We start from the raw sequence: 27919 nt of genomic DNA, 5'->3' as shown, positions 1-27919 counted from the left end.
AATCATCACAACTCAGGGTTTTATTCAACAGTGAAGTTGAAGGGAAATATTATTTTTTCCCTTTCAGGGCAAATGTTCTGAATGGAAATTAAGTAAAAATATTCTCCCCCAAAAGTACTCACAATGAAATTAGTTTTCATTAAATATATCTGTTTGGCAAAATAAAATAAAAAAATTAGAACCCGTACAAAAAAAAATCCCTTGCAAATCTCTAACACTGTAGCAATGACAACGATGTAAACCTGGATGTTTGGCAGTTGTAATTAATTTGTGGAAATTGCTGTTGAGCTTTGGACGAGTTAAATCAAAATCACTTTGAATAGCAACAAGCCAATTTTATAGGGAACTGAGGCTCAGGGAACTCTACAGGGACAGGACATACTTGTGGCTTCATACACAGTTTGTGCCAGTGATCTGCTAGTGTGGGGCTATTTAAGAGGTGGAAGGAAAAGAAGTTACAAGCTGTCACAGCGTTATGGTACAGCAAAAACCTGCAGACTTTTCCATTCTGGGAGGCGATCAGCTGGGTGAATGCTGGTGGCAAGAGTCGAGATGGCAGTGGGAAGAATAATGACGGTGGTGAATGGTGCAAGCACTGGGAAGCAGTGAATGATTTTCGTCATCGTGTTGGGTTCAGTTGTGAGCAGACTCTTGGGAGTACTGGGGGAAGTCGTTACCGGGGAAGTCGTCTTGCTTACAGTAGCTGCTCCAGTTCCCCCACCTCCCTCCTCCTTCCAGTTAAAGCCTCTGCCCTGCCAAGTGGGTTTCACAGGCATGCAGTTTGATCACAACGTCTTTTAGTTAAGAATGTCTATTCCAGTATTAAAAATGTAAAAAAAGTCCTTGAGAGGGTGCTTCTTAGTGGCAGTCTTTGCCTTAAGCAAGGCCAAGGGCCTGCAATGACAAATTAATTAAATCAATGTGGATTTGGATGAGCGATGGGGAAGATGAGAATGGGGAAGGGAGGGATGCAGGGACCAGGGAGGAATGCAAGTGTTTCTACACCCCTCTCCAAAGCCGAAATCCAAGGTGCACAAGTGGGTTTGTTTTTTTCCTCACACTCTTCTCTCTCTTTTTTTTTTTTCTATAATATCTCTCCAGTTTTATTATTTCCAGTTTCAAAGCGAGTTTCAGTGGCGGCCTCAGTTACAGTCATAAACAAAGTCGTAGTTGCTGGGTTCCTTTGGGATAGGCGGGGGAGCATCTGGGATCTGTATGTTTTCCAAGTCGAGGAGGCGCAGCTTTATCTCCATGCTGAGCAGCGTGTCTAAGTCATTCCGCGTTAGATCACTCAACATATCCTTCCCGAGGAGGGCGTTCAGCCCATCGGTCCATACACAGTACTGCACAGAAATAAAATAAAAACTATCATTAACTGACTTTCTGTACAAAAACCGCTTGTCTGGTCTGGTCCTCTACAGTTATTGCTCCCACAGGGACTTAAAAAGAGACCTAATACAAGGTTGATTGATTTTATTAGCTCTTATCATGAAGAAGGTATGTTCCAAGCTGCTCAGAAAATGGAAAACCAATTCCCCCAAAATGGGAAAAAAATTACAGTATTTAGTTTTATGTCAATTTGCTACTTCCTCCAGACTTCTTCTTGAATATTCTGAAGTAGTTACAGGAGAAAGAACAATGCCTAGCCTGGGACAACTAGTCTCTGGAGATACCTCCTTCTCTCCCTCTCTTTCTCTTTCCTCAGTACTTACAGAAAAAGCCTGATTATCTTACACCAAACTTTTAATTCCAAGACAACTATGTGAAGGGAACGGAATCCCACCCAGAATCCTTCCCTGAATTGCCCCCAAAAAATCCTTCTCAACCCCTCGCGTAAGAAATCCTGTACTGTCTATCTACGTTTATTACGGTTTGCTTTCCAGTGGTATCAGTTGACCCACCCAAAGACTGGGTCTCACGTATCTATGCCTACTTTATCCGTTTTGCATAAAATAGCATATTGTGAAAACTATGGAGTCAGTCAATGCTGTGTCCTTCACAAAAATTAAATGCCAAGCTACTTGGTGTAATGCTACATGCTGCAAATGCTGAGCTGACCTCTAAAACCTCTTCCTTACTGTTAGCTTTTTCCCGAACAGGAGATGCCATCCTTCCCAACAGCTGACAGCTTGTGATAAACATGGGCTGAATAACCATTTTAAATAAGCAACAAGCACAAGGAAGGGAGATTGGTGGTCTAGAGTCTACTTCTATAAAATATGTCACTTCCAATTTGTAACTACAAGCTGTTTATTCAACTACGACCAGAAGTATTCAAATGCTAACATCTAAAAGTAAAGATTTCAATCATGAACTTGTGTCCTAGCTTGCAGAAGAAAATTAAATCAACCATAACTGCATTTTTATCTTAAAAATACTTCTGCTGGATTTCATGCCAAAAGATGGATTTTAAATTTAGCTGACCATTTGCCACATGATACCACCAAGTTTAAAGATAGCCATGGTTGGCTTCATCCCACAGCAGAAATGAGGATTATTTTTAAGGAAGAGAGAGCAAAACCCCTCTTGGGGTATATCTTCATCCAGAAAAAAAAGGAATATTTTTAAACCCGGATGGTTAGCACATTTCAACATCCAAAGTGAAATCTGACCCATTTAAGTCAGTAAAAAAACAGTGGCTGAGCTGGGATTTCACCCAGGGTGTCAGTAAGCCAAGATGCAGCTTTAATATGAGATTAGCTGTATAGAAGAGAATTTAGGGTTCAGGCTGTCCTGCTAATAAGTACTAAATAAGCAACTTAGCCTGCCTATTCCAGACTGTCAAACTGTGTCACTGAAGACTTTTAAAGCATGCAGTTCTTGTGAATTTACGCAGAGCATCAGGAAGAATTCATACTAGAAATTGAATTATTTTTGGACAGACTCTGATTTTTTTTACGAGCGAGTTGAAATATTTCTTGGGGAAAGTGCTCCCAGAATTCGCTGTGAGGAAAGGAACAGGAAGGCAAAAGACTCTGCTCAGGTTACAGAAGTGCAGAGGATCCATTCAGCAGATGCAGCCCCAGATGTAAATCGTCCATCACCTTCTCAGAGAGTATGGCCAGAGCTTTATCTGGGGAGGGATCCCAGTGCACCAGAAAGCAGAACTGCAGTTCTCTTCCAGATATAACTCATTCAGGGCTCACAGAAACCAAACACTGGCCACAATTCAGATGAGTGCAGTGGCCTGGAAAAGGGGCTTCCTCTCTAATCTCTGCATTGGCAAGTGCATCTAATTAAAGCCCTGTGCATCTTGAGCAGAGAGAAATCCTAAGGAGACAGCAGAAAAACAAAGGCCTTCATTCAGAAGCTTTTTTTCCTTTTTAATATGCGAAACAGACTAAGAGCTACTGAAAAATTAATTTACTACAGATTCATTTTCATAAAACTCCAATGAAACCTAATTATAGCCTCCCTCATCAGTTCCTCTGTCAAAAATCAAGGATAAGATTAATCCACCTTTTTGCTATGTAGGTGAAACCAGCTATTAGTATTCAAATGAAAAACAAATAGAATGGGCTGATCTCACAGTGCTGAATCCTCTGGCTAGCAGTCAGCTCCAATAGATGGCTCAGCGTATTGCCAGACTTTGGTGTGCAAGAATGAGGTTCAAATCTCAATGATATTGATTCAGTAACAAGATTTTATTAAAGAAATACCTTGGGAGTCGTCAGCTGAACCAGACAAGCAGGAAGGCTGTTCAGGGTCCATCCATCTGGATGCAGCCCCAAGCAACCCGGTCTGAGCTCCTCACTGCTTTGAGCAGATCCAACTGGGGAGACGCCCAAGGTCCTTTACAACCTGAATCACCCGGTAACACTAATTCAATTTTTGGTTTTAGGACACACTCAGTTCCCACATTCAAACCTCGCTCTATGCTCACGCGGACTGTTGAAGTACTTGAAAAAAATCACCTGTAAATCTGACCTGAAATTGTCATGTACTAACATCGTTTCTGGTGCTTCCCACAAAGCTTTCCAAACCTTGAGATGTCACCCACCAAATCTCCCAAGCTGACAACGCTGCCAAGCTGGTGCTTCTGTTGACAAGCGCTCCAGTTACTTGGATAAAAAGTCATGGGCTTCATAACATGTTCCTTGCCTTTCCTTGCAAACACTTGTGCTTTTTGTTTTAATTAGAACTCACTCTTCTCTAGGCCATGGAAAAGTACAGAAGTGAGATGCCCTTTTGAAACATTCACTTGGGAACTGTCAAATAGCAGCAGAGACTGCTGCCTCCAGCTGTTTTTTTGAACTTATTAATTTGTTTCAAAGAAGCTGCGTAAGATCAAAAAGAAAAATAAGGTTAATAGGTGTGTTAACACAATAATGAGCCATTGGGTCGGTGTGCCTCACAACGCTACTGTCTGCTAGTTGGGTACAGCAGCAGTTTTTGACATTTCAGACCATTAAAATACACTTGTAGCCATGGGCCATATTTGAGATATAGAAAATGTCAATTTTCATGACCATTTGCTCTTACGAGCTGAAAAAACTAGAATTCAGTTTCTGGAGAGTTTATATCAGAAAATATCTAACATATGTCAGTTCAGAGGATGAAGATGATCACCTACATTATACCTGGGATTCTACTGCTACTTTCTCTTAGATCAAAACTGACCAGAAAATATTTCTCTGGAATGAACGTACATGAAAATGACACTTAATCCCCAAGAAAACCCAAATAAGCATAACTTATCTTCCTCTCCTAAAATTAACATTTATTTGAAGGTTTTAATCCAGAATTGCAAATGTTGATGCTGAGTAACTGAATACACTTCACTTGTAATGCAATTTCATGCACTTTCATAATACTACAGCATAATGCAGCTTAATGGAATCTTCTGTGTTTCATCATCTTAACACAGTGCCCTGAACTGAGAGAAAATGTGATACCACTAAGCGCACAACTTACGCTTCGTATTTCGCTAGGGCTTAGAAATACTGATCTTGAACTTGGACTCCCATGTGCTCTATGACATACAGATACAAAATGTGTTCCTTCCATGGCTCTGGGTATGTATAGAAATTGCAGAAGGTATTGCTTCCACACTAACCCCTCTGCTTTCAGTTTATTGTGAGACACGACAGAGGTTTACTGGACCTGCACTCTGTGCCAAGATGACCATACTCATGTTCTTATAAAGCCAGCTGCTGCCATTAAGCAACTAAGAGGGCACCAAAGAAGTTTCTGTACTCTGAACTTGACTTACCTCGTGCTTGTCTGGAGCGATGAAATTCAACTGGCCACTTGAGTCATATAATATAGAGAAAGCAAGCTCTAGCACCTCCTGGAACAATACAGAGAAACACATATTAGTGCTGCATGGGAAAGGCATTCATACATTTATGTCTGTCTGTCTTTCCTACCACTTATTCCCCAAAACAAGTGGCAAAAAAATAGGTTATGGCACTCTCCTGCCTGGTCAAAGCTGCAGCAGTAGCAGACCACTGCAACAGACTGGCACTGCAGGAACCCCACCAGGGATGTACAGTCAGAACAAACTTACCCTCCTCAGTGCTGACTGTACATCACTCAGTCACAGATTATTTCAGCGTTTGAGTTTAAATTTGAGCTAGGCAATGGTGAGGACTAAAATCAATATAATGCATAACAGGACACTTGCAACAAACTCTTCAGGAAGACTCACATTTTTTTCGGCTTGTATAGATTAAACTCGCGAAGTTCTGTAGAGTTTGATTCCACGTGTCAAAAATCTTGCCAGGATGGTTAATCTCCTGCTATATACTTATGCTCTTTTCACTGCTGGAAATCTCTTAAATTATTCATTCTCGAGAGATTTCTGTCACTTTGTCTCTACCTGAGCCAGAATCAGCAGCCTCAGTCAAATGGAAATATCCGGGTAGCTTAAAGACCCAAACGAATCTTGTGAAAGGAAAACACCGATCATCTTTTTTCCCCCTCAGCAGTGAAGCTGGAATATCCAAGGTGTCAAAGTGAATTCACCCCGCACTGACCTTCCCTAAAAGTCATGTGGAGCTGGGTTCCTATGGGGAAACTCAACCAACTGGAATAAATAATGAACTTCCAGTGGCCAGCAGTGAACACGTGAAGATGTTATCACGGTTACTGCACACATCACTACAAGTGCTCTTACAAGGATTTCACAACTTGTAAATTAGCTGATACGGATATAATAATTCTGTGGAAAAAAAGACTCGGTTACAGAGGAGAGTGCTGACTTGTAACTATGATCTATATCCTATGTCCTGTTCTTTTTGCCTCTTGGCTTCCTGAGCCCCTTAATACCGACCGCCTTTGCTGACTTACAGCTGCCAGGAGTGACAAAAGCTCTGCTTCTTAAATTTGCTACACTTTGGTTTAAAATGGAAGAATTGAATGGATTCTCTAGATTTCTACCCCTACTGTGGTCTGACACAGACATAGGCCTTTGGGTTTCAGTAAGGGTTATTTCACTTTTCAACTTACGTGGCTAAGAGCAGAATCATAAAATTTGCAATCCTTCGGGATAACCTTAGAATTGTTTTGGTTGGGAAAGACCTTTAAGATCAGAGTCCAACTGTTAACCTAGTGATGCCAGGCTCACCACTAAACCATTTCCCTGAGCATCACATCTACATATCTTTTAAATACCTCCAGGGATGGTGACTCCACTTCCCTGGGCAGCCTGTTACAGTACTTATCAATCTGTTCAGTAAAACTCTTTTCCTAATATCCAATCTAAACCTCCCCTGGCACAACTCAAGGCCATTTCCTCTTGCCCCACAACATCCTTCTCTTTAAGTTTGAGAGATATGGATTTGATGGGTAGACTGTTGGCTGGACAAGGAATTAATTGGCGAGTCGCAATCACAGAATCGCCTTGGATGATCAGAGATCAGGCTTCTCATGGGAAATGCTCTTTATGTCCTCAAATCTAATTATAAGGTCCAACTTGCTGTATTGCCAGGGCACAGGAGACAAGACTATGCTAAATCCCCATGGAAGCTGCAGATACCAATAATGCTGGTACACTCCGCATACAAACGGCTCAGTGAGCCTCTCTATGTTTTAGGCATGTCTCTCAACCACACCCTATTAAGAGTGATGCCCTTCATTACAGAAACAAATTTACCTCTGCCCACACAAACCTGGCATTATCTCCTCATGGAGCGTTAGAAATGACTGACGGAACGCGTCAAGGCATGCAACCGAGGTTGTGAAATAAAACCTATCATTGCAAAAAGGGCTCGTACTGTTGTACTGCAATGTTCCTGAGATTCATGAAGGTCAAAAAAAATCCCACAGGCCTGGCCCCTGAATATTTGTCCTTTGGGAAATCCTGAGGGATTGAAGATTTTGTTCATCTCAAAGAAAGGAAAAGGAGAGAAAAATCCCTGCCTGAAAGAGGAATATCCCAGGAGGCCATGGGTTTGGTCATTCCCGTTTGTTGCTGAAGATTAAGACCACAGCCATGTTAAATTTGCTTGCCAGAGCCAGAAGATTTCCTCACACAGAACTATCTGTACATGCAGCAGCAGGGAACTTGTTCAACCAGTGTGAAATAAAAGAAAAGTTGCAGGAGAAGAGGGGAGTGAGAAGAACCACTTCTGCTGACTAAAGAGGTATCAAGCCTGAAGCCTGACACATCAGCAAATAAAGAGTGATAGAGGAACACTAAGAAATACATGGCAATGTTTCTTCCAAGTTCTTCTTTCATGATTTCTTCTGAAGGTTGCAAAAATAATTTCCTTTAAATTCATTAATATTACTCTAGAGTCAGAAATAAGACTTTGAAATGAAACTTAATTTAAAATCACAAGCAAGGTGAACAACAATGAATTCAGGTCTGGTCCTATCAAGTCATTCCAGCTTCATATGCATGCAAAAGCCAATTCACTTTAACTCTTATTTATTTCTAAATGGTCCCACTGGAAGAATAACGGCCATGTGCTGAAGCCTTTGTTACGGACATTCTGCCAATTCCAGCTACATTCATAACAGTGGCATTCTGCCACCCAATTTTCTTTTCTGACAATGAATAAACATCAATGTGGTCATTATATATGTGGAAAGAAAGCACAGGAGGAAAAGGCCTCTTAAAAAACCACATCACCAATCATGAGATTTCAGGAAGCGAAAGGTTTCATACACCAAAGTCAGCTGTGTCTGGCTTTTTTTTTTATATATTTTTTTTAATTTTCATTCCATTGTCCACATTAACCTGGTACTCTGCAAACAACATGTTATTCCTATGATGTTGTTTAAGAAGCTGCAATACTGTACATGACATTTTGATTGGGATGACAACTAATTTCACAAATTCTGTAATTCTCAGGGGAAGAAAAACAAGGAACTGAGGAAACAAAAAAAAAAAAAGGCCACACCATCAAAAACATCACACCAGAAACTGTAAATGCATCAAAATTATTATTGCCTGGCTCACGAATGGAATGCCCCAGCCGGGCATGCAGCCATGCTACCTATCAACTCCTGTTCTTCACATCCCCAGTCAGAAGTTTTATGCCAGTCCAAAGCAATTTTAAGTGAGGAAATGGGGCAAGGCTGACAACTGAGGACAAACCGATCTGCAGCTTTGCTATTTAGCATTAAATACATCACTGCTCCATAAAGATGACACATTTCCATCACTGACACCCACCACTTTCCGTCTTCTTATCTCTCCTTTTTGTGCGGACATATGAGTGCTAAGACAAGGAAGGACTAAAAATACTTTATATGCAACATATAAATGCCCCAGCCAAATGCTGTGGCTGGTTCAGCTGTAAGATAAGGTAGGAGTTGTACGCAATCTATTGTGTGCATGTCTGTCTTAGCCTCCGATTCAGAAAATCGACAGGCAAAAATACTGCCGGGATTCTTTTTTAACTCGCTTGGCTTGACTGCTTCGTTTCCAACCATGTTAAGTTAACACTGCAAGGAGATGATGGCATCCTGATAGACTTAGAGCAACTCCTGTGTATGAGAAAAAAGTGCAAAGAACACTCGAGATGCTCTGTGTATCTGTGTATAGTTAAGGAAATTAAAGTTGCAGCTATGAAGATGTAGTTTTAACAGTGCCTTTTCATATTCTATGGTTTCCATCAGACCCGTTTTTTCCAGCATTTATTTGAACACTTGTCCTGGTTTTCTGTTTAGTGATTTTTACTTTCCAGTTTAGTCTCTTCTAAAAGGCTGCACTTTCTGAAGTTAGCAGCATGTTTTTGCAGACAGTGTGTGCTACTGGCAGTGATAACACCTCATGTTTGCAGTTACTGCCTAGGACTGGGATGCAGAAAGGCCGGGGGGGTAGCAAACAGGACAGGTGACCAACAAGAGTATTCCATTCTATCTACATCATATTTAGTATAAATTAAGTGATCATGAGAGTTTCTGTCCTTTCTTTTCCTGCAATGGCCGGTGTCCACAGAGGACTCTTTCCGATCTCCTGCTTTTGATCCGGATCCTGAGGACTCGAATCCAGCTCCCTGTATCCAGCTCCTGCCGCTGCTGAGCCTGGGGCTGCCCCAGTGCCTCCTGCTCTGCAGCATCAGTGGGGATTGATATCGGGGGAGGGAGTCAGGTTTGATATTGAGATACTATCTTTAGTTGTATATAGTTTATTTTTATCATTTCACTATTATTTCCATTATTGTTTCATTAAAGCTGTTTTACTTTTTATTTTCTAACCCATAAGTCTCTCTGCCTCATTCCCTTTTCCTTCTCGTTTTGGGGGGGAAGAGGGGGTTAGAGAGCATCTGTCTGCATTTAGTGGCCAGCCAGCCCTAACCCGCGACAACACTAAATGCAGGCATTTTATTTTTAAAGCATTGAAGCAGGAACTCTTAACTTCACTATTTTGTCCACCAAAATATCTTTCTTGTCAGTTCCCAAATTGCTCAGTTTCAGGTAACTAGAAATTCTGATTCAAATCTTCTGGTCTGGTTCGCAGACCTCCAGGCGTGGTTCTAGGTCAGCCTGAACATCGTTAGAGCTTTGCTCTTTCTCATAAGTTCAGACAGTATGATCTGACAAAAAACTTACGAACATGCCTCATACAATATGGTATGAACACCTTCACCACTAAAGATGTCAGACTTTGCTAGCAGCTCAATTTCATCTTGCTGCGGTGGCAATTCTTTCTAATGAAAGCTCTACAAGGTTCTGGCACTATACAGTTTGAGTCCTACTGTCAGTTTACAGTTCTTGAGCTGAAACTCTGACAGATAGCATAAATCAAATTTAAGCTGACTACTGTCTCCTACATATTTTTTCCCAAATGCCCTGCTGCACACACCCTTTATACCTCCTTAATTGCCCAGTATTTACCCCTGACATCCTTTTGCTGGCAGTTATTTTTCTACCTGACTGGACCTGAAAGTGTCATCAGCTGGATATTAATTGCAATTCTGGCATGTGCCAGTGTTCACCAAATGTGAACTCATCAGAGCATACAGCTGGAACAAAGTAGTTATTCATCGGAGCAGGTACCAACAGTCGTTGCTGGTCTGCTCCGTGGCAGCAGTCAAAACTGCTTTGCTTTAGAGGCAGAAGACTTCACTACTAAATACTGAAATCTGAGTACAGGATAGTAGGTTGTCCCAATAATTCAACTCAAATAGTCTGAGGTGAAAACAGAGCATGTGTGCACACACAGAAAGGTGGCAGGCTCGAATGAAAAATGCTGGTATTAGCTCGGGGAAGGTCGAGTTGACAAGCTTTGTGTTCCACAGGGTGTTTGTTCGTAACAATTTGAGAACCATACCTTGTTTTGTTTAAGAGCTCCTTTCTCCTTCATGTGAGGGCAGTCTTTGCCAGTCACAACAGCTTTTATATCTGCCACTGGCACTGTATTAAAAAGAAACAAAAGCACAAACCAGAAAATTAATTTTAACTAAGGTGTGCAAAAGCGACAGTCTAAAAAAGAGGCAAGACTAATGCATTAAAATTGCCACCTCTTGCCGTTTCCAGGCTGCTGTAAGAAAGAAAACTGGAAGAAAACAACCAAAACAGAAACTGGTGAGTCTTGACAAAATTTCAGTCATCTGCATAAAAACCTCTGGAGACTACTTTGGGTAAGAGTGTTTCATATAGATATGTACCCATGTCTGGACAGTTTTTGTGTCCTTCTGTATCTAGAAAATATATACTGTTTTCTGCCTTATTAATGTACTATGCCTGCCCTGTTGCTGCTCTTTCCTAGGCATTCAGGTAACGTCTCTGCTGGAGAGAGGCTGCTGAGTAAGTTGAACCGTACCTCGATGCTGTTGTCCTCCTGTTAACACCTGCATGAATTTTTCAAACATTTTTTATGTCACTCCCGTCAGCAATTTTTTTGCTTTCTGGTACTAACAGGAATAAGGACTACTAAGGCTTATAATGACCCATTCCAAGTGCTTTAAAATGTGAAAGGATCAGAAATCACTGGGGAAAAAAAAAAAGTAAGAAAAAAAACCTCGAAGCTGCTGCCACTCAGGCCACTGATAGAGTGAGCTCACTAAAACATAAATTTCTCTGAGTTTCAAGTGCAAGTCAATTTTTCAACAGTAATTGCATTATGGAGAATCTATACATTCCATAATACAATACAGTCAGAGAGTGACAGTTTCTACAATCTGTAAATAATTCATTATCCTTTTGGCTGCAGAAAAGCATCACATATATAGAACAGCATAATAGTACGAAAATCTGTTACTGTCCTGTTCTTTACAAACTCTTAATGGAAACACTGAAGGGGAGAAATGCATTTTCTCTTCCAGGAGCACTATGTATTTTATTATAGATTACCTCTGCACTATGGTCAAATGGATAACATGGGCTATAATAAACACTTTAAAAGGTCTTTCTTTGCATGGAAAATGAAAAGAAATGGAAGTTATTTGGCCCTTCACTATTCAACCACTCCTGCCTTTAGTCTCAGCATTCCGTGCTGTGGCGTTGCTGGCTTTTTATGTCTCTGGCACAACCCTACTTTTTGGTCAAGTAAAGATACTGAGAGAAGAGAGTGAACTGGAACAAACCGGGAAGTAAATAAAATTGACTGCAAGCACGGCAGAAACATCTTCTTAAGAAGACAGAGTTCCTGCGATTTGCTAAAGATGCCCAGAAAAACAGTTTCTCTGCTTGCATAAGGTTGTTTTTTTTCAGGTTAGGCTTTTCTCCAGGTTTCATATGCTTGATCTCTGTGATCTGGAATGCAGTTACTATGAGAGATCACAGATTGATGCGACATCCTGATCTTTATTTATCTGGAACGCTTCGAAAAAATAAAATCAAAAGACTTCAGAGGGTATCAGAAGCTGACTACAAGATGCTGGAGGGTGTGAGCACAGATGTGATGTGCTCACAACAGACAAAGCACTGAGAAAGCTGTTCTCTGTCCCAGCTGGAGCCTGCACAGTTTGTTAACTCTGTCAGCCTGAAGAGAGGTGACATTCACAGAAGCAAAAAGGTTAAACCTCCGCCATTTATTTTCAGAGATAGACATGAGTTATTCAAATTGACAGAGTATGCAAAATGCCCTACGTCACCTCTCTTGGTCCTTGATTTTCTTACCCACCTACTCTCTTTTATCTCTTGACCTGCTCTCAAATGTTGGCAATCTGGTCATTGTATTCAGACCTTAATAGTTCAAAATTCAATATGATTCTATACAAAGAACATCAGAATATTTCTGAAAAATATTCTGTAAGACTCCCAAGACAGTTTGGCCTGACATGCTTCCAACAACAGTGCCACTTCATAACCTAGAGTCTTGTGATATTCTCAAGTTTGTTTAATTAAACTCTAATGTGGGTGGTAAAACCTGCACCCTTCTTATGCTGAAAAACTAAGATATTGATGAAATAACCGTATCTCTCCCAAACTGCATCAGTGTCTGCTCTGCCAGCAGGTATGCATGGGGAACACGTGGATCCGTCCCAGTGATTTCTAAAGTCAGAGCCCTCTGTCCCTGTGGGATCCTGACATTCCCAAGTAGGCACAAGAGCCTATGGAAAATGAAAATGCAGATGAAGCTCACAGACAGGGTCAGGGCTTTGAGTGGAAGCGTGCCCAAAGCAAACAAATCTGGGAACTGCTGGTCTCATAACTATGCCTGCAGCTCAAGGGCGACCTTCATTCTTCCATCATTCTGACACTGCTGTAACATTCAAGGGCTGTTTATCTAAGTCTCATGCAAAAAAGCAGCCCCTTCCAAGTACCAACACAGCAACGTGAGCCCCTGTCCTACATTCTGCCAAGACTGCAGCAAGAGTGTCAAACATCCTTGAGGCAATCTGTAAGACAATGAAAAACAAGGGAACGTGACTGTGAGCTGCCAGGGCTCCAGCAGCAGAAAGGCTGAGGCTGGGACCACGTAGAAATTTTCAAAAAAGTGCTGCCTGGAGACATGTTGGGGGAACAGCAAAGAGAAACAATTCATTGTTTTACTAATATACAGGAAAGTTCAAATCACCAGCTTTTCTCCTTTCTCTATTTTCAGGCTAGAAAGATGTCCAACTTCTGCCAAATTAGTCCTTCTGCTATGCCATGAAAGAAGTGGAGCTAACAACTAAAATACTTGTACAAGAACGTCTAATCCGATAATGTCAAGAATGTCATTTATTACTAATGGAGGTTCAGAGAAGAACAAAAAGAAATGATTCCTTATTTAGTGCTTGATTTCTTGAAATAACTTTCTGGTGACAGAAATACAGTGGTCATTATTCCTGTTATCATAGAAAACTTTACCAGGACTGCAGGTTAAACTTCTACAACTCATGTTTAAGGACAAACGAGAAATTATCATGAGAGTATAATTTTTTTGACAGGCTCCAAAATTACTTTTATCCATAAAACCATCCCAACAAACTCCCTAGTAAGAGTTGTCACAGAGGCATTTCCCTCCCAGTTGGGCACACAGTAATGGTGAGGTCCTCTCAACACTGTTCACAGCAATGTGTCATCTTTAAGTCTGCTTCTCATAAGAGAAAGACCTCTGCCTGTCATGGATTTCTCCTCCAATAACTGTTTACCACAGAAGAAACATCTGTCTCTGTGGACAAGAAGTGATTCTGAACATGCCCACATATTTTCATTTGATATCTGCTGTCAGATGAGCAATGAAAAACTGCGTTCCTTGCCATGAAATGCATGACATTTCCAAGCTGAAAGAAATTACAAACTTATTGGAAAGCTGAGCTCAGTCCTCACACGCAGTTGCCAAAACCAAAGAGCACCATTTGAATGCTTCAGGAAATGTCCTCTGCTCGGTATCTGCTGATAATCATCTGTGTTAAAAGAAACCTACTACAAGTTATAAAGAGGAACTAGCAAGAAGAAGCAAAACTAATGCAATCTTTGCGCATGACTTACATTTATCTTGCAAGGAATCATGTGGGACTTCTCCCTGTGGACTTTCTTCCAAGTCTCCGTAGTGCAAGACCTTGTGATTGGGTGAAAGTCGACAGTACCAAAATTTGTCTGTTAAAATAAATGCATTAAACAAGATCACTAACATGTCTTCATCAGCATTATCAACTGCACAGGAGAAAGCTTACTGAAATGAGGCATACAGGGAAAGACTGTCTTTTTTCTTTCAGAAGGAGGAATGGGTGTGGTATATAGAAAGCAGAGCAGAGGCTCTGCTCAGTAATTTTACTTGATTAAATGAAGCTGGTATTAATCTACCATTTTTTAAATTGAATGGCTCCAAAATAAATACTAGCAAGAAACAATCGACTTAGCTTTACATGATACTATTATTAGGGACCGAAGACTGGCAAAGTAACCATTGCCTTGAGTGGATAACTTTTAATATACCCATAAAAGCCTCATTTTTAGCACTCACTATGTGAAAACTAAGCCCTGCCAGCTGTCTTGTGTGGGACACCCAAAAACTGATACATTTGAAATATCCCATACTTAACGAAAATTATGACTCAGGTCTTTTTATAGACATGGGAGAACACCCCCATATTCGTGGAGGGACTGGACATAATAAACATGCAAAGATTTAAAAAGCAGACATTAACTCCCTTGTCCTGCAGACAATTCAGTGCTTTGCATGATCACAAACAGAGGTGTGATCATGCCATCACACTCCAGTTTGTGTTTTGCCCTTTCCTAGGAGATCTCCTGCCATCTCCTGCTTCAGAGGATATAATTCCCCTTAAGAATATTTGTTTAAACCAGCTCCTGGGAAGAACATCACCTTTGCAGAGCCTGGCCACCATGCTAGGGCAGTGCTTCCTAATTCACTTCCTGAAACGGCAAGAATGAGGTGACTCTTCTTTGTCAGACCACTTTCTATTTAATAAATAGATCACATAACGTTGTTGCAACCAAGCTATAAATCTCCAAAAGCTCAGAGCCAGGCGAGCTGTTAAAAAGTTTGCATAGAGGGCCAGAGGGTTTCCCCGGTTCTGTCCTTCCCTTGTTGTTGGCAGCGCTGATGCTGAACCAAGCAGTACTCAAGGGACAATTTAGGGGAAATGTCAGCACTGACACAGCCCCATGGTGCTGTGATGACCAGGAGCGAATGAAGCCACAGTTTGATGAAGCACCGGAGAAGCTACAGAACCACCATATGAGTTCTTTTGGGATGTGAGCAAAGGAAGGACTTCTTGCTCTGTTAGTAAAATATTAGCTTCATGGACCCAACGTCTTCCTAAAGGACACTCTCCAGTTCCTTGGCCAGCCTTTTAAAATGCAATGAAACACAAAGAAAGGCAATTTGGCTTTGAATGGCAAAAGTGGTATTCAGTGTGCCTTTTTAAACTGCTTTGTCATAGTCACTAAAAATATCTGGGGCAAAAAGCCCCACAGACTTCAAACAACTTTCTGATTGTGCAGCCCCTTCTATAGAAAGGTTTCAGAAGACCTCATAAACTGCTGCCGAAGGCTCAAAGTGGCAATGAGAGAGATTCTGGTTATCTATCTCATGGGCATGCACAGCAACTAAAGATTTATACTGAATCTGCCAGTAGACCATCATGTCCCTTGCCCACCTAAAGGAAAGCCTCCAGTAACTAGCAGGAGGCTTTCACGTCTGGCTTTAACGGCAACCTCATTGATTATTAGGCTGCACAGAGGAAAATGCCTTTCCAACTGCAAGATTAAACCAGTAATTTTTTCCTAATAAAAGCCAACATGGTCTTGTTACCTTCTCAATGACATGAAGACAATGCAACTCAAAAAACCCCCATAACAAATAATGAATTACTTCCAGTTTAGCACAAATGAGGCTGGTGGCGTTGGCAAGAGTGTGAATAGTTTGGCTCTTTAGCCTCTGTTTTGGTAACCTTGGTTCTGTTTCAACACCCTGCTCTGACAACAGAAGTGGGAAACCCCCCTCAGTGAAAACATCTTACTTTGTTTTTAGGAAGGGGTGGCTTTATGGCTCTCAAGGCTTGTGGAGCCTTTTATAGCAACTCCCCATAATCCAAGGTTAATTAAAGAACTAACAGTGAGACTGTAGCTTGAAGCACATCCATCTCTATTCTCCTGTGGGCTCACTAATAACTGCCACCGTGCCACAGCCACCCTGGCAAAGGGGAAACCTTAAATGAAACCTACAAATATAACTAATGAGGTTCCGTCAGCTGCAGCCACTAAATGACTGCACCAGCCAGGCCGGGGACAGTGATCAGCACGTTAGTGATGGGAAGTAACCCTTGCTTCTATAACCACCTCAGCCTCACCAGCTGAGGTGGTTTTTTTCAGTGGTACATGATGTTACAAACAGTTTATCAGACAATATCTCACTTAAGTGCCTTGAAGGGGAAGAGTTTTGAATAAAATGCATTTTATTTTACTGTCATGCAGGCGCTGAACACAATTTTATCGGGGAAGCAGTGTGTAAAATAATGCTGCAGTCAAAGTAAAAATTTTATTAAATTGCTTCCACTGACAAAAAGGGTGAAGAAATCTTAATTACAGAGCAAAACAAGAGGCAAAAAAATAAGCAGAAGAAAAAGCTCTTTTCTACCACGATTATAATGCAGTATTTATAAACCAAAGAAAAACTACTGTCCAAACACTCCAGAGCTCTTCAACCCAAGTCCACAGAGCAGAAGAGGCTGTAAAGATGGGACAGGCATTTCTCAATAGACGTCATGGCCCACAGCTCGCACGTCTGTGTGTACGTGCAGAGCTGGAGCCGAGCAACTGTCTGTTCAGTACATTGTTAAAGGTTAGAGATGAGGTTAAAAAAAATAATAAAAAAATCCCAAACATCAAAATCAGCTACAATTTGGCTAGAAAAGTATTATTTCAAACTGTGACCAAATAGGAGGACTCAGAACATTTTGCTAGTGGGCTACAAAGTGCTTGGCCATTCAAATAGCGTGTTTCCAAGTGCATTAATGGCCAATGACTCATATTGCCCTCAGCAACGCTGTCCCCGGTAAAGAAGAGCTGTCCTTAGTACAGAAGTGCTCTATAGTTAGAATCTGGGGAAAAAATAACTCAGATATGCATGGACAGAAGTCCAAGAGTAGACATTTTATCCCAAGGTATATCCCATATGACTAAAGAAGTTTTTTGTTCACAGAAAATCTTCCTCGTGGATTTAGCAACAGGAACACACCTTTAAATATATCAGTAAAAACATATGTATCTGCATAGAATTTAGATTTATGTAGGCAGACTTGCCCTTTCACTGTGTTGTCTTTCTCCAACACTACTGCAGTGACACATTTTCACTGTTCCTGGCTTTAACTGCTCAAGTGAAAGCCAGGAAGCCCTGCAAATGACTGGCAAATAATTGACCTGTGGCAATGCTGGAAGCATATTTGGTTATCCAGTTCCTCTCAGCAAGTCACACACTCACAGAATATTATTGTTTATGGGGCTATGGAGGGTGGGATGGAGTAGCAGTAGCAAAGAGGCTTGGTAGAAAAAAAGCAAAGCGTGTATTCTTGTTCAGAAGCATCAGGTACTTATCCTAGCAAGAGACAGAAAACCTGTCTTCACTTGATTTCTCTTTCCAGCTTACTTCCATGGTGCCTTGTCTTTTTAATTTAATGGTGTGTATCACCAGGCTTTCCCTCCCTTCCAAAAAATTACTGCTCAAGAAACCTCATCCTTAACTGCAAAACCACATCAGTAACAAGCAATTTCTCTATAATCTTTATATAGCTAAAAGGGGAATTTACTTCCAAGAGTGCACCCAGCAACATAAACTACAAATGTCCTGGATGACAGCATCAGAGGTATCTATAATCCTCAATAAAATGCCTTTATCTACTACTTAGCCCTACAGGAAATAATAACTTTAGGGGATGTAAAGTGCTTTGCAGGCTCTCATTTTAGTCTTCTCTCCCTTTCTTTTAGGAATTAAGGAAGAAGAGAGATGAATAGATCTTCCTTTCAGCTGATGTCCATGGTCAAGGAACAAAGAGAGGATTTGTAGAGCTTCATGATCTGCTGTTGAACAATGACCAGGAGGGCAGGTTAGATTTTGCTCTTTCGTTTCCAGCTGACTAAAAATGCTTAATAAAACCAGGAGTTAGTGCTGCAGTTCTCCTATGAGACCTTGCAAGGGAAAGGCCATACACTCTTTGAAAGTGTTAAGGATCCTGCTGGAGCAACAATGATATTTCTGAATTTCTGCTACAGAGAGATCCTGCTGATATGATAATCCTGTGCTGAAACACAAAAGGAAGAGATCTGACTACAGATACCTCACAGCTTAATCTTCAGCATCCCCCCAAAGAATCACCTCTTGGATTGGAGGCTTTCCAATGCCAAGTATATATGAAAGTGTTTCATCTCTTCTCTAAAGACCGTATGAGGCTGTAAACTCCCTGCTCATTTTTTTGTAAGTTAATTTTTTTCATAAGTCAATTTTTTCAACTTGCTATGACTATCCATGTGTGTCCTACCACATGTTCAAACAACAGACTTAACAGGAGTTTGCTCTGGAGTCTTTATCACGGGATAATGCCTGTTAATTATTTTAAATGAGCAATTTAATGCTTTCAGCTTCTCCTGTGTAGAGTATGTTCAGGCTCTTGTACAATCCGTAGATCTGTGACATTTGTTCCAGTCTTGTCTCAGGGGAAAAAGAGAGAATCAAGGAAAGGGGAAAAAAGCTATGTACACACTATAGTAAAAATATCTGCCTGATCTTACTACTCTTACAAGTAGGTTGTCCCATAACAGGCAACTCGTGATGCCTCACAGAGTTCCCCAGCTCCATTTCAGCTCCGTATCAACTTGAATGGGCCACGGCCCTTTGAGGGCCTCAGTAATGCTCTGTGGTGAGTTCAGTGGGAGCAGTGGGCAGGTGAGAGGAGAGGGGAGGGTGGGGTAAGGCTGACAGGAGACATGCTTGGGAATTTGGGACTTTACTATTTTTATCAGGACATTCAGAGGCATTATCTGAAAGCTTGACTGTCCCAATGTTTATTATCATAAGTTACACCCCTGGCCCTCCATTCACTTTACTTCCTTTCCTAGTTCTTTGACATCAGCAGCCCTGGTCTTAGAGCTTTCTCTGCTTGGGGCACAGGAGACTCTGTAGGTTAAAGGCTGATTTCTAAAGACCTTCTTCTGGTGTTTAGTCCTTGTGGCCTCATGCACCACCTTCAGTAATGGTCGTGTCTTCTCCCTCCCAGGGGATAATTTACACTTCTGCTTCAGGGAATACAGAGAGTCTAACATAAATTACACACAACTTTTTAGGGTATGCAGAAACATGCCCCTCTAAATGGGCTTGCATCTGACAAAAAGAGATTTCAGAGAAGACATAATCTTTGAGGCACAGTCACATGCTTTATTTATTTCCAAAGAATCGTTAACTTTTTTTGGCCCTGTATAAACATGACATCAAAGCAATTAATCTGGTGGACTATATGATTCACTCTGAGGTATGATACGTAACAGCCTTCTCAACTGTGGACCAGAAGATTGCATTTTTTGTTTGGGTTTTCTTTTCAGTTTTCATTTTCCACTTCAACTCCACTCACGTAAGTTGAGTCATTTTATACCTGCTAAGGCTTTTGATCCTATAAATCATGAACTAACAACAGTTTAAGATAAAATAAACAGTCTGTCTTCCTCTTGGAAATCTGCCAAAAGAGCATTTGCCACAAACCCAGCTCCTTCCCTAGAATTTCAGTCATTTGGATTAAGGCTCCGAGAGGAATAAAATAAACAACCCTCACTACTGATAGGCAAACCAGACTATGCATTCCTTCAGCTACTTTCACTCTGTGAATACGCTGCTGAAGGGAACACATATATCATGCCTCCCTATGATATCTGTATGAAAAGTCATAGTGAAATATTAATATTCTGTCACAGTGGAGCATTAATATTCTTTCCCTAAGCCCTGTGCAGCGGGCTTCATAGGTGTTTGTAGGCTTGGCAGAGAGGATATGAAGCTGCCATCACATTTTTTCTGCAACTCAATCCTTTCATAAAGGCTTTGACATTTTCCAAAATAACCTCCCTACACTAAGGAAAATTGCCTCCTTGTCTCTAAGGAAGGAGGCATTGCAGGGATACTTTTCTTTGTGAAAAAAGCAGATTTCCCCAATTGATCTGAAGGTCCCAAATATTGATCCTTTCAGTTCTTTTTCTCAGCTTTTGTATTGTATTTGCAGTGGAAAACAAATGGCAGTCTGAATCCTCATAAAATGAGGCCTTTAAAAGGAAATTTTTGGTTACAACTTCTAATTAATCTGCTGAATTTACACTATGTCCACATTATTTTGTCCAGAGAAAGAAGTGTGCCTCTCTGAGGGCAAAAGAACCATAGAGAGTTTGATTGTATAAATGAGCTGTAAATCTAGCACTGAGCAATGATGTATAAAATTGGGAAAATAATCTCCTCATGTCAATCAAGTATTCATCTGAAGGTACACAAACTACCGATCCAAGGGCTTCTTAAAAGCATATTTAAACACCATAATATACTTCAATGTATACAGTAATATAAGACAAAACCCAAAGACAGGCAGTACTAGAGGGAGGGGTGCAGAATGAGCTCATCACATATATAAAGGTGGTCCAAATCTCAAAGATTCAAATTCTGGTTACACAAAGTTTCATTCCTGCAGAGCCAGAGGTTTTGGTTTAAGATGAATGAGAAGCCTGGACGTCCAGGCAGGAATCGAAATACTCAGTTCAGAATGCAAGACTGCAGGCCTGAGATTTTTGTGAAATACTGGACTTGCTCCAGATGATCTGCGTGACAAAGCCAAAACCAGCCCCAGGGAAACACAGTAAATCCTACCATAACTGGAACTAGCAGATGCATTCAGATGCCCACTGTTAAAAGCAGCCAAGACAGCACTACAATGAAAGATTTCACCAGTAAAAGTAGTATTCCTCATCTCAGCTTTCAGACAAAAGTGACAATAAAAGGCCAGACTAGGTAGCTTGAGCTTTACCTTGCCGACGCCGACTGTTGAGTTTCCTAAAGCAGGTGCCCTCCACAAGTCGATTGAGACGTTGCTGCTTGATCAGTTCTAAGATCTCAGGCTGAATCTTCTCTTTTAGTTCCCTTGGGAAGACATAAAGTACACACTTGTCAAATTCAACCTAAGAGCATCCTCCTTCCTCTGAGACAGACTCTCACCAGATGTTACTGCAAGGAGTTTGAAGGGGACAACAGTCATGGGCAGGTCCAGGTCAGAATTCAGTCTGCTCCAGAAAAAAAACAACCAAATCTCTATAACAAAGAACGAGAGTGAGGATATCTCCATTGCAGACATCTCTCTGCTACGACACCAGTGTATGACTCAGGCAAGTCACTTACTTCTTACTTTACTCATCTAAAAATAACACTCGCTATAATGCATCGACAAGTTTTTCTGCGGCAAATAACGTTCCTTCTTCATAGAAACACTTAAACACAAATAAGCGTGAAGCTTATTTGAGGGTCTGTCACCTTGTGTTGCATGATTCTCTCCTGGTATGCTTTACTAGCTTTTTTAGGACAACACAAGAAGGTTAAAACACATTGTGAAACAACAATAAAAACCAGCAAGCAATGAGCTAAAATAACGACCAGTGTTATATGCTTGTTCTTAATTCCACACTATCCAATTAATTTATTACTATCAGAATTTTTTGGAAGACTAATCCATGACTAGGGATTGCTCAAGGATCAAATTTTACCCTCACCCAGGAGAGCAGAAACCCACAGTGCATTTAGAAATAATATTACATATACTTCAGAAAATCCATTTTCTACATCTTACTTTGATAAGAGTTCAACATGCCAAGAACTAGGTAGAAAATATATGGACATAATATTTGAAGTTTGATTTTGTACACCATCACAGGGATTCACAGATGTCTGAATTCATCATTTATATCCTCACTTAGATTCATTAGAAATACATAAAAGACAGGTTTAAACATCAACTCGACAGCAAGCCTAGTAAGATTAAAAAAGGACTGTATGCACAGAGGATTCATAAAATATGAAGTGTGTCAGAACCATAATTTTGCCTTGCTGTGCAAATTAGGTAATACCAAAAATCATTCTGTCTGGCAGTATGTTCCAGAAATCATCATCAAAAGGAAGCAAAGTTGTGGTATCCTGTAGAGACAACAAAAATTTCTCCTCCTGAAAACTTAGGGAGCCCAGTCTCTGCTTATTTCTACATTTACTTGGATCCTATACCTGCCAGACCCCAGCTGAAATCACTGGAAGGCCTCTGCCTTTAAAACAAAAATGCCATCTTTCCCCCCAGGTATTAACAAAATGGTTGGAGTTCCTGATGAGTAACCCATTGCATATTTACAAGCTGTAAAAATCCAGCTGGTCAAAAATCAAGGAAGCATTGTAACTACAGAAATGGGCCATTAATAAAATGTGACAAATAATAAAATATATTATTTGTCCTTTAGGATAATTTTCAAGCACAGTGGTCTTCTCATTGGGAACAAAGATACCAACATGCTGAATGGCTAAATATTGAGGTTAAAGGAATCTTGTGCTTGAATAAATGTTTTGCCTTTACTGAGCTGATGAGCTTTTCCCCATTTCTCAGGTGAAAGCCTGAGCAGAAGCTCAGGAGCAGTGGTAAAACAGTGTGGATTACTCAGTGGTCCAGGTTGCAGACCTAATCTCCAGCTGGACTGATTTAAAACATTCAAGACTGCTACGAACAGTTTGGATATTTAGGTAGTTTAATTCAGAAATTGGGTGATTATCATTAAATACATGTTAGAAGTATCATAACATCATAGTTGTGAGCCTCTACTGAAAAAGCAAAAATGAACGGGTCACCCAGCTCACTTACATCTTACTGCCTGCACTTACTGACCTCAGCAGCTCATGTCAACACATGGTGAAAGGCCTAGAGAACAAGTCCAGGGGAGGTTTAGAATGGATATTAGGAAAAAATTATTTACTGAAAGGATGGTGAAACATTGAAACAGGTTGCCCAGGGAAGCGGTGGAGTTGCCATCCCTGGAAGTGTTCACAAAATGTGTAGACATGGCACTTTGAAACATTTAGTGGTCATGGTGGTGTCGGGTTGACGGTTCAACTTGTATGATCTTAGAGATCTTTTCCAACCTTAATAATTCTATGATTCTGTGGTTATTCTGACTGGTATGGGCTTCAGCTACTTTTCAGATATGGTGACTCGAGATACATTTTTGCAAGGTGATCCTGTTCCTCTCTGTCACAGTTTCTATTCCACCAGAAATGAGGCAGAAGAAACCACAGCACACAGATGTGCTTCTTTGAATGTTTGTATTTCCTTCAGAAAGCCATCTGAAGGCAAGTGAATTCAGTTACTCTGGGTCAATGTCTAAAGACAGGAGTGTCTAAAAAAATAAATAATTCCCTGTACAAGAAAGAGGTCCTTCTGCCTAATTTTAAAATCAGACAGGAACAATGAGCTAAAGGAAGAGCAAAAATGTAAATCCATTCTGTGAAAATTTTATTTATGGTCCTTCAAATGACATCAGCTTAACAGTTTATGCCTTGCAAAGAGAGACAGAGAACAAACTCAGAAAGTCTAAGGAGACAGTAGCTTTAAAATTTGCTATTAGTTTCCTACAGTGTTCCTGTCACATAAAGAATGGCAAAAGTTAGTGGGCTGGTAAGACAAAGAGTTAAGGGAACCACACAGTAATATATATGATTGCTAATTTTCTGATCTCACTGATCTCGACACTACAGGCAATACTGACATCAGTTACTTGCTTTTAAAATAACAGACCTGAATTGCTGGCAAAACTGAAAATCACTAGAAATTATTTTTAAATTATTCAGATGATACAGTTCTTCAGCACTAGTTATATCTGTCCTCAGCTTTTGCCTTTCAGTTTATAGTTAAGACTCTTTTTAGCCCTTTTCCTTCCACAATGGGGCATATTACAGACATTTAAATCATCACAACACAACTGAAGAGTAATCCCAGAACTGCTTTCACGTGTTTTGCCCTTTTATCTTTTTGCCTTATAGCTATGCCCTCTCCTAATTACCTCAGGCACACAGAGCAGGCATAAGTGACTCTTTCTAACATTGCAGAGAAACCTGTAAGATAGAAAGCCGAGAGGTATCCACATCCCTCCCTCTATTTCCCAGTATGTTGCTGATTTTCACACAGATGTGACTTAGCGATGGCTTCCCAGCTGACATTAACTCATCTTTAACCAGCAAAACTCCACTTGGATGTTAGGTCCTTACCCAGTATTAACCCATCTCTGTTGCCATTTAACATGTCAAGGATTCCTAGACACCTTCTTCCACAGCCAGTCAAAATGTGATGCTTTCATCATTTCGCTGCGGAATGGCAGTCTGAATGACCAATAATGATCCCAGAATCTTGAATCGATTCTGTTCTGAAGGACTTTTTGTTTTCCCTAATCAAAAGCAGAAATTGAAAAAAAAGTCACCTCACGTGACACCACAACGCTCATATAAAGGAAACATTTAATCCTTGCAAATCAAGGTTGTTGTAGTCATGAGGATCTAAGGCAACACTTTGCAGCTAACGTTCAAATCCAACTTATCTGAGGCTTCTCTCACTCAGCAGCTTGAAAACTTACAACCTCAGTTTCACACAATGAACAGCAAAAGAAAGACCTCTATCGTGTTCAAGGCAGGAAAACCTATCACCTGATTGCCATATTCTCATGCAGAATTAAACCAGACTTTACATTCACCATTGTGCACAATCCTTTTTAGTATATCTGCAAGGCTTTAACACATACAGCACAGCCACGATTGCACCCTTCACTCACAGTCTCTTCGTACAATGAAGCCATGATTCTGTACTTCTATCAATTGTGCCATCTATGCAATTTGAGAGAGTTTAGTACAAGGAATCAAATCAAAGGGTAAAATGAAAGAACCATTTCTTTTCACAGCCAAGAATAAGTGATCACGGATGCAATCAAAATGCAAATGCATAGAGTTAAATCTCTGCAAATGCAGTTGTGATTGCTTAAACACCTTATCGATTTCCTTAGCCTTTTATAGCCTTTAGGCTTAGCCTTTGTCCTGAATCTGAAATGAGTCTCTGGCAACACTTCAGTGGCTTTTAACTCTCAGTGTTGGCTGTTTTACTCATTCCATAATGGGGAAGGAGACTCCACACTGTGGCAGCACTAGCTGGAGTGATAATATTGGAAATAAAGAGCTTGCAGAGGGCACTGGCAAGTTTCCCGAGGCCAGGCGATGGTGCAAAAGAATTTAGATAGCTGACCTCTATCATACTTAAACAGTTGACTCATAGGGAAAGCAGGGAAAACGAGCAGCTTTGGTGAGAAGCTTAGCAGTACTGGGTGGCTTTGAACCACTAAACGTTGCAAGGGATTGGCAGGGGATTTCTGAGCAGTATAATGATGCAAAACTGACTGGAACCATTTGCAGTTTTTTAATTGATGTATTACTATGAGTGACATCAGTTCTAATTGGGCATTAGGTCCAATCTTCTAATACAGTGAAAACATAAAAGAAGCATTCCCTCTTTGATCCACATTGGTGCGATTAAAATTTAAGTGTGTAATTCTATTTAGCTGATGCTTCCGCTGCTGCCCTGCTGCCCCTGGAGGAATGTGCCCCCAGAGCTTGTACTTCAGTATCTGTATCCTTTTGAAAGAAATCAGAATGAACGTTCTGCTTCTGAATCCTCAAATGCTCTGGTCCAAACCCTTCTCTATACCTTTGCTTTGAAAAGGAAACTTAGAAAAACATGAGCCGTCCCACTTGAAGCAAGGTCGGGACTTCATGACATTTCAGCTGATGTGTCCTCACCATTTGTCTGCTGATATTAAAAAGTTCCTGCTATTCTCAGCACATCATTTGTGCACCGTGGAGCCTGCGTCTGTCCTCTGCCATCAGCTCAGCCACAAGCCCAGACTTGGTCCAGAGCCAAGTACAGCCTGCAATTTTCACATAACAGAAAAAAGGGTATTCTGAGAAATAGGAAGGAGCTATGGTAGCAATATTAGGATTTGATACTTTGCAGTAAGCAACAAGGAAGTGAGAATCCCATCGGCGAGCTGCCAGCATGTTATCATTTACAAGTAAGTAACTGCCTGCCACTAACACCAAAGATAATGCCATGAACAAAGACAGTCTACACAACACCACTCTGTTGTGGAGCCGGTGTGTATTGCCTCTTCTTCTCCTGGGCTCCACCCTATCTGGCTTAGAGAAGAGACATCTAGAATTTTTAAAGGCCCTTGGACAGAAGACAAAGTTGTGGTGGGGTTTTTTTGTCTGTTTGTTCTTCTGTGGTTTTCTTTTTTTTTTTTTAAGTCACTACAAGCACCAAAACCAGGTTCACAATCACACAAAGCTAGGAAATATAAAAGCATTGTTTGATACGAATAAGCCAAGTGAGACCCTGTAGGGACTTGTTAAATCTGGTTTAACTGAACTCAAAGAAAAAGTTATGATTCTCAGCAGAAGAAAACAATGCACTTCAATGAGCTGCTGCACTACTGCTTCTGAGCACAGCTCCCTGGACAGCTTTTCTCCTTGGGGTTCCCCAGAAGAGCTCACAAATGCCATTCACATTTGATAATCCTTCCATACAAAAAACATGTGGGGAGATTAGGTAGTACTTACAGAATCGGACGAGACTGGAAATCTTCCTGGTTCATTCTTTCAGACTGGCGTATTTTCAGTATTTCCGTGTAACTGAGATTCTGAAGTTTGCTCTTGAACTGATCCAGGGAGCTAGGCTTGGTCGTGAGCGCTCTCATTATCTGTTCTTTCACTACCTGCGTTACCTGTGGTTGACAAGGAAAGGAAAAGAAAACCTGTGTGAACACTTTCTGCATTTTTATTTCAAATCTTATTCTGGGTCACAGTAAGGTTTCTAGGTACAGAAGATGATTAGTACTATATGGTCCCAAGACCGTTTTTCAATAGCATAACCAGAAAATAAGCCAATTTCCAATAGGCACCACAGCTTACAGCAAAAGCTCATCTTCTCTGTAACTTCTGCCACCTCAACCCAGGCAAAGGGCAGAAGCTGCAGGGATTGGTCTAACTGCCCACTAGAGAGACTGTAAAGAGTTCTTCAGGTCTTACAGTTCTCCTTATGGGTTTTCGAGAAGCTCTCCTGACTAGAAGGCAGTAGCACAAAGCTGTTAACTGTGGTCCATTGCTTCCCTTATTCTTTATGACCAGAGGCAAACCACTGAAACACAGGAGGTTCCGTCTGAACACCAAGAAACACTTTTCCACCATGAGGGTGACCAAGCACAGGTTGCCCCAGGAGGCTGTGGAGTCTCCATCCTTGGAGATAATTCAAGTCATCTGGACGTGGTCCTGGATAACTGGCTCTGGCTGGCCCTGCTTGAGCAGGGGGGACCAGACCAGGTGACCTTCAGAGGTTCCTTCCAACCTCAGCTATTCTGTGATCCTGTGAGAGTTTTACGCTGCAGGCACACTATGGCCATACACAGTGAAGGAAAGAGAACTTGCTAAAAGAGCCCATTAGGGAGACAGTGAGTGAGCAATTTGCCAAGGATATGACAGGATCGC

At 41.0% G+C, this 27919-nt stretch overlaps 1 protein-coding gene across 1 annotated transcript; it reads right to left on the bottom strand.

Annotated features, from left to right (window-relative positions):
- On the bottom strand, positions 1-27154 carry LOC104272247 (engulfment and cell motility protein 1-like). The gene is made up of 6 exons (XM_009867188.1): positions 26996-27154; positions 21342-21454; positions 14317-14424; positions 10727-10809; positions 5213-5290; positions 1-1343 (listed from the first exon to the last, which is right to left on the bottom strand). Exons 1-6 carry the CDS (start codon positions 27130-27132, stop codon positions 1143-1145), a joined length of 720 nt encoding a protein of 239 aa, XP_009865490.1. The 5' UTR covers positions 27133-27154; the 3' UTR covers positions 1-1142.
- Between the last annotated feature and the right edge of the window lie 765 nt (positions 27155-27919).

Source organism: Apaloderma vittatum, unplaced genomic scaffold (genome assembly GCF_000703405.1).
Source record: "Apaloderma vittatum isolate BGI_N311 unplaced genomic scaffold, ASM70340v1 scaffold20033, whole genome shotgun sequence".
NCBI classification, from domain to species: domain Eukaryota; kingdom Metazoa; phylum Chordata; class Aves; order Trogoniformes; family Trogonidae; genus Apaloderma; species Apaloderma vittatum.
This window is presented reverse-complemented; position numbering and strand designations above follow the sequence as displayed.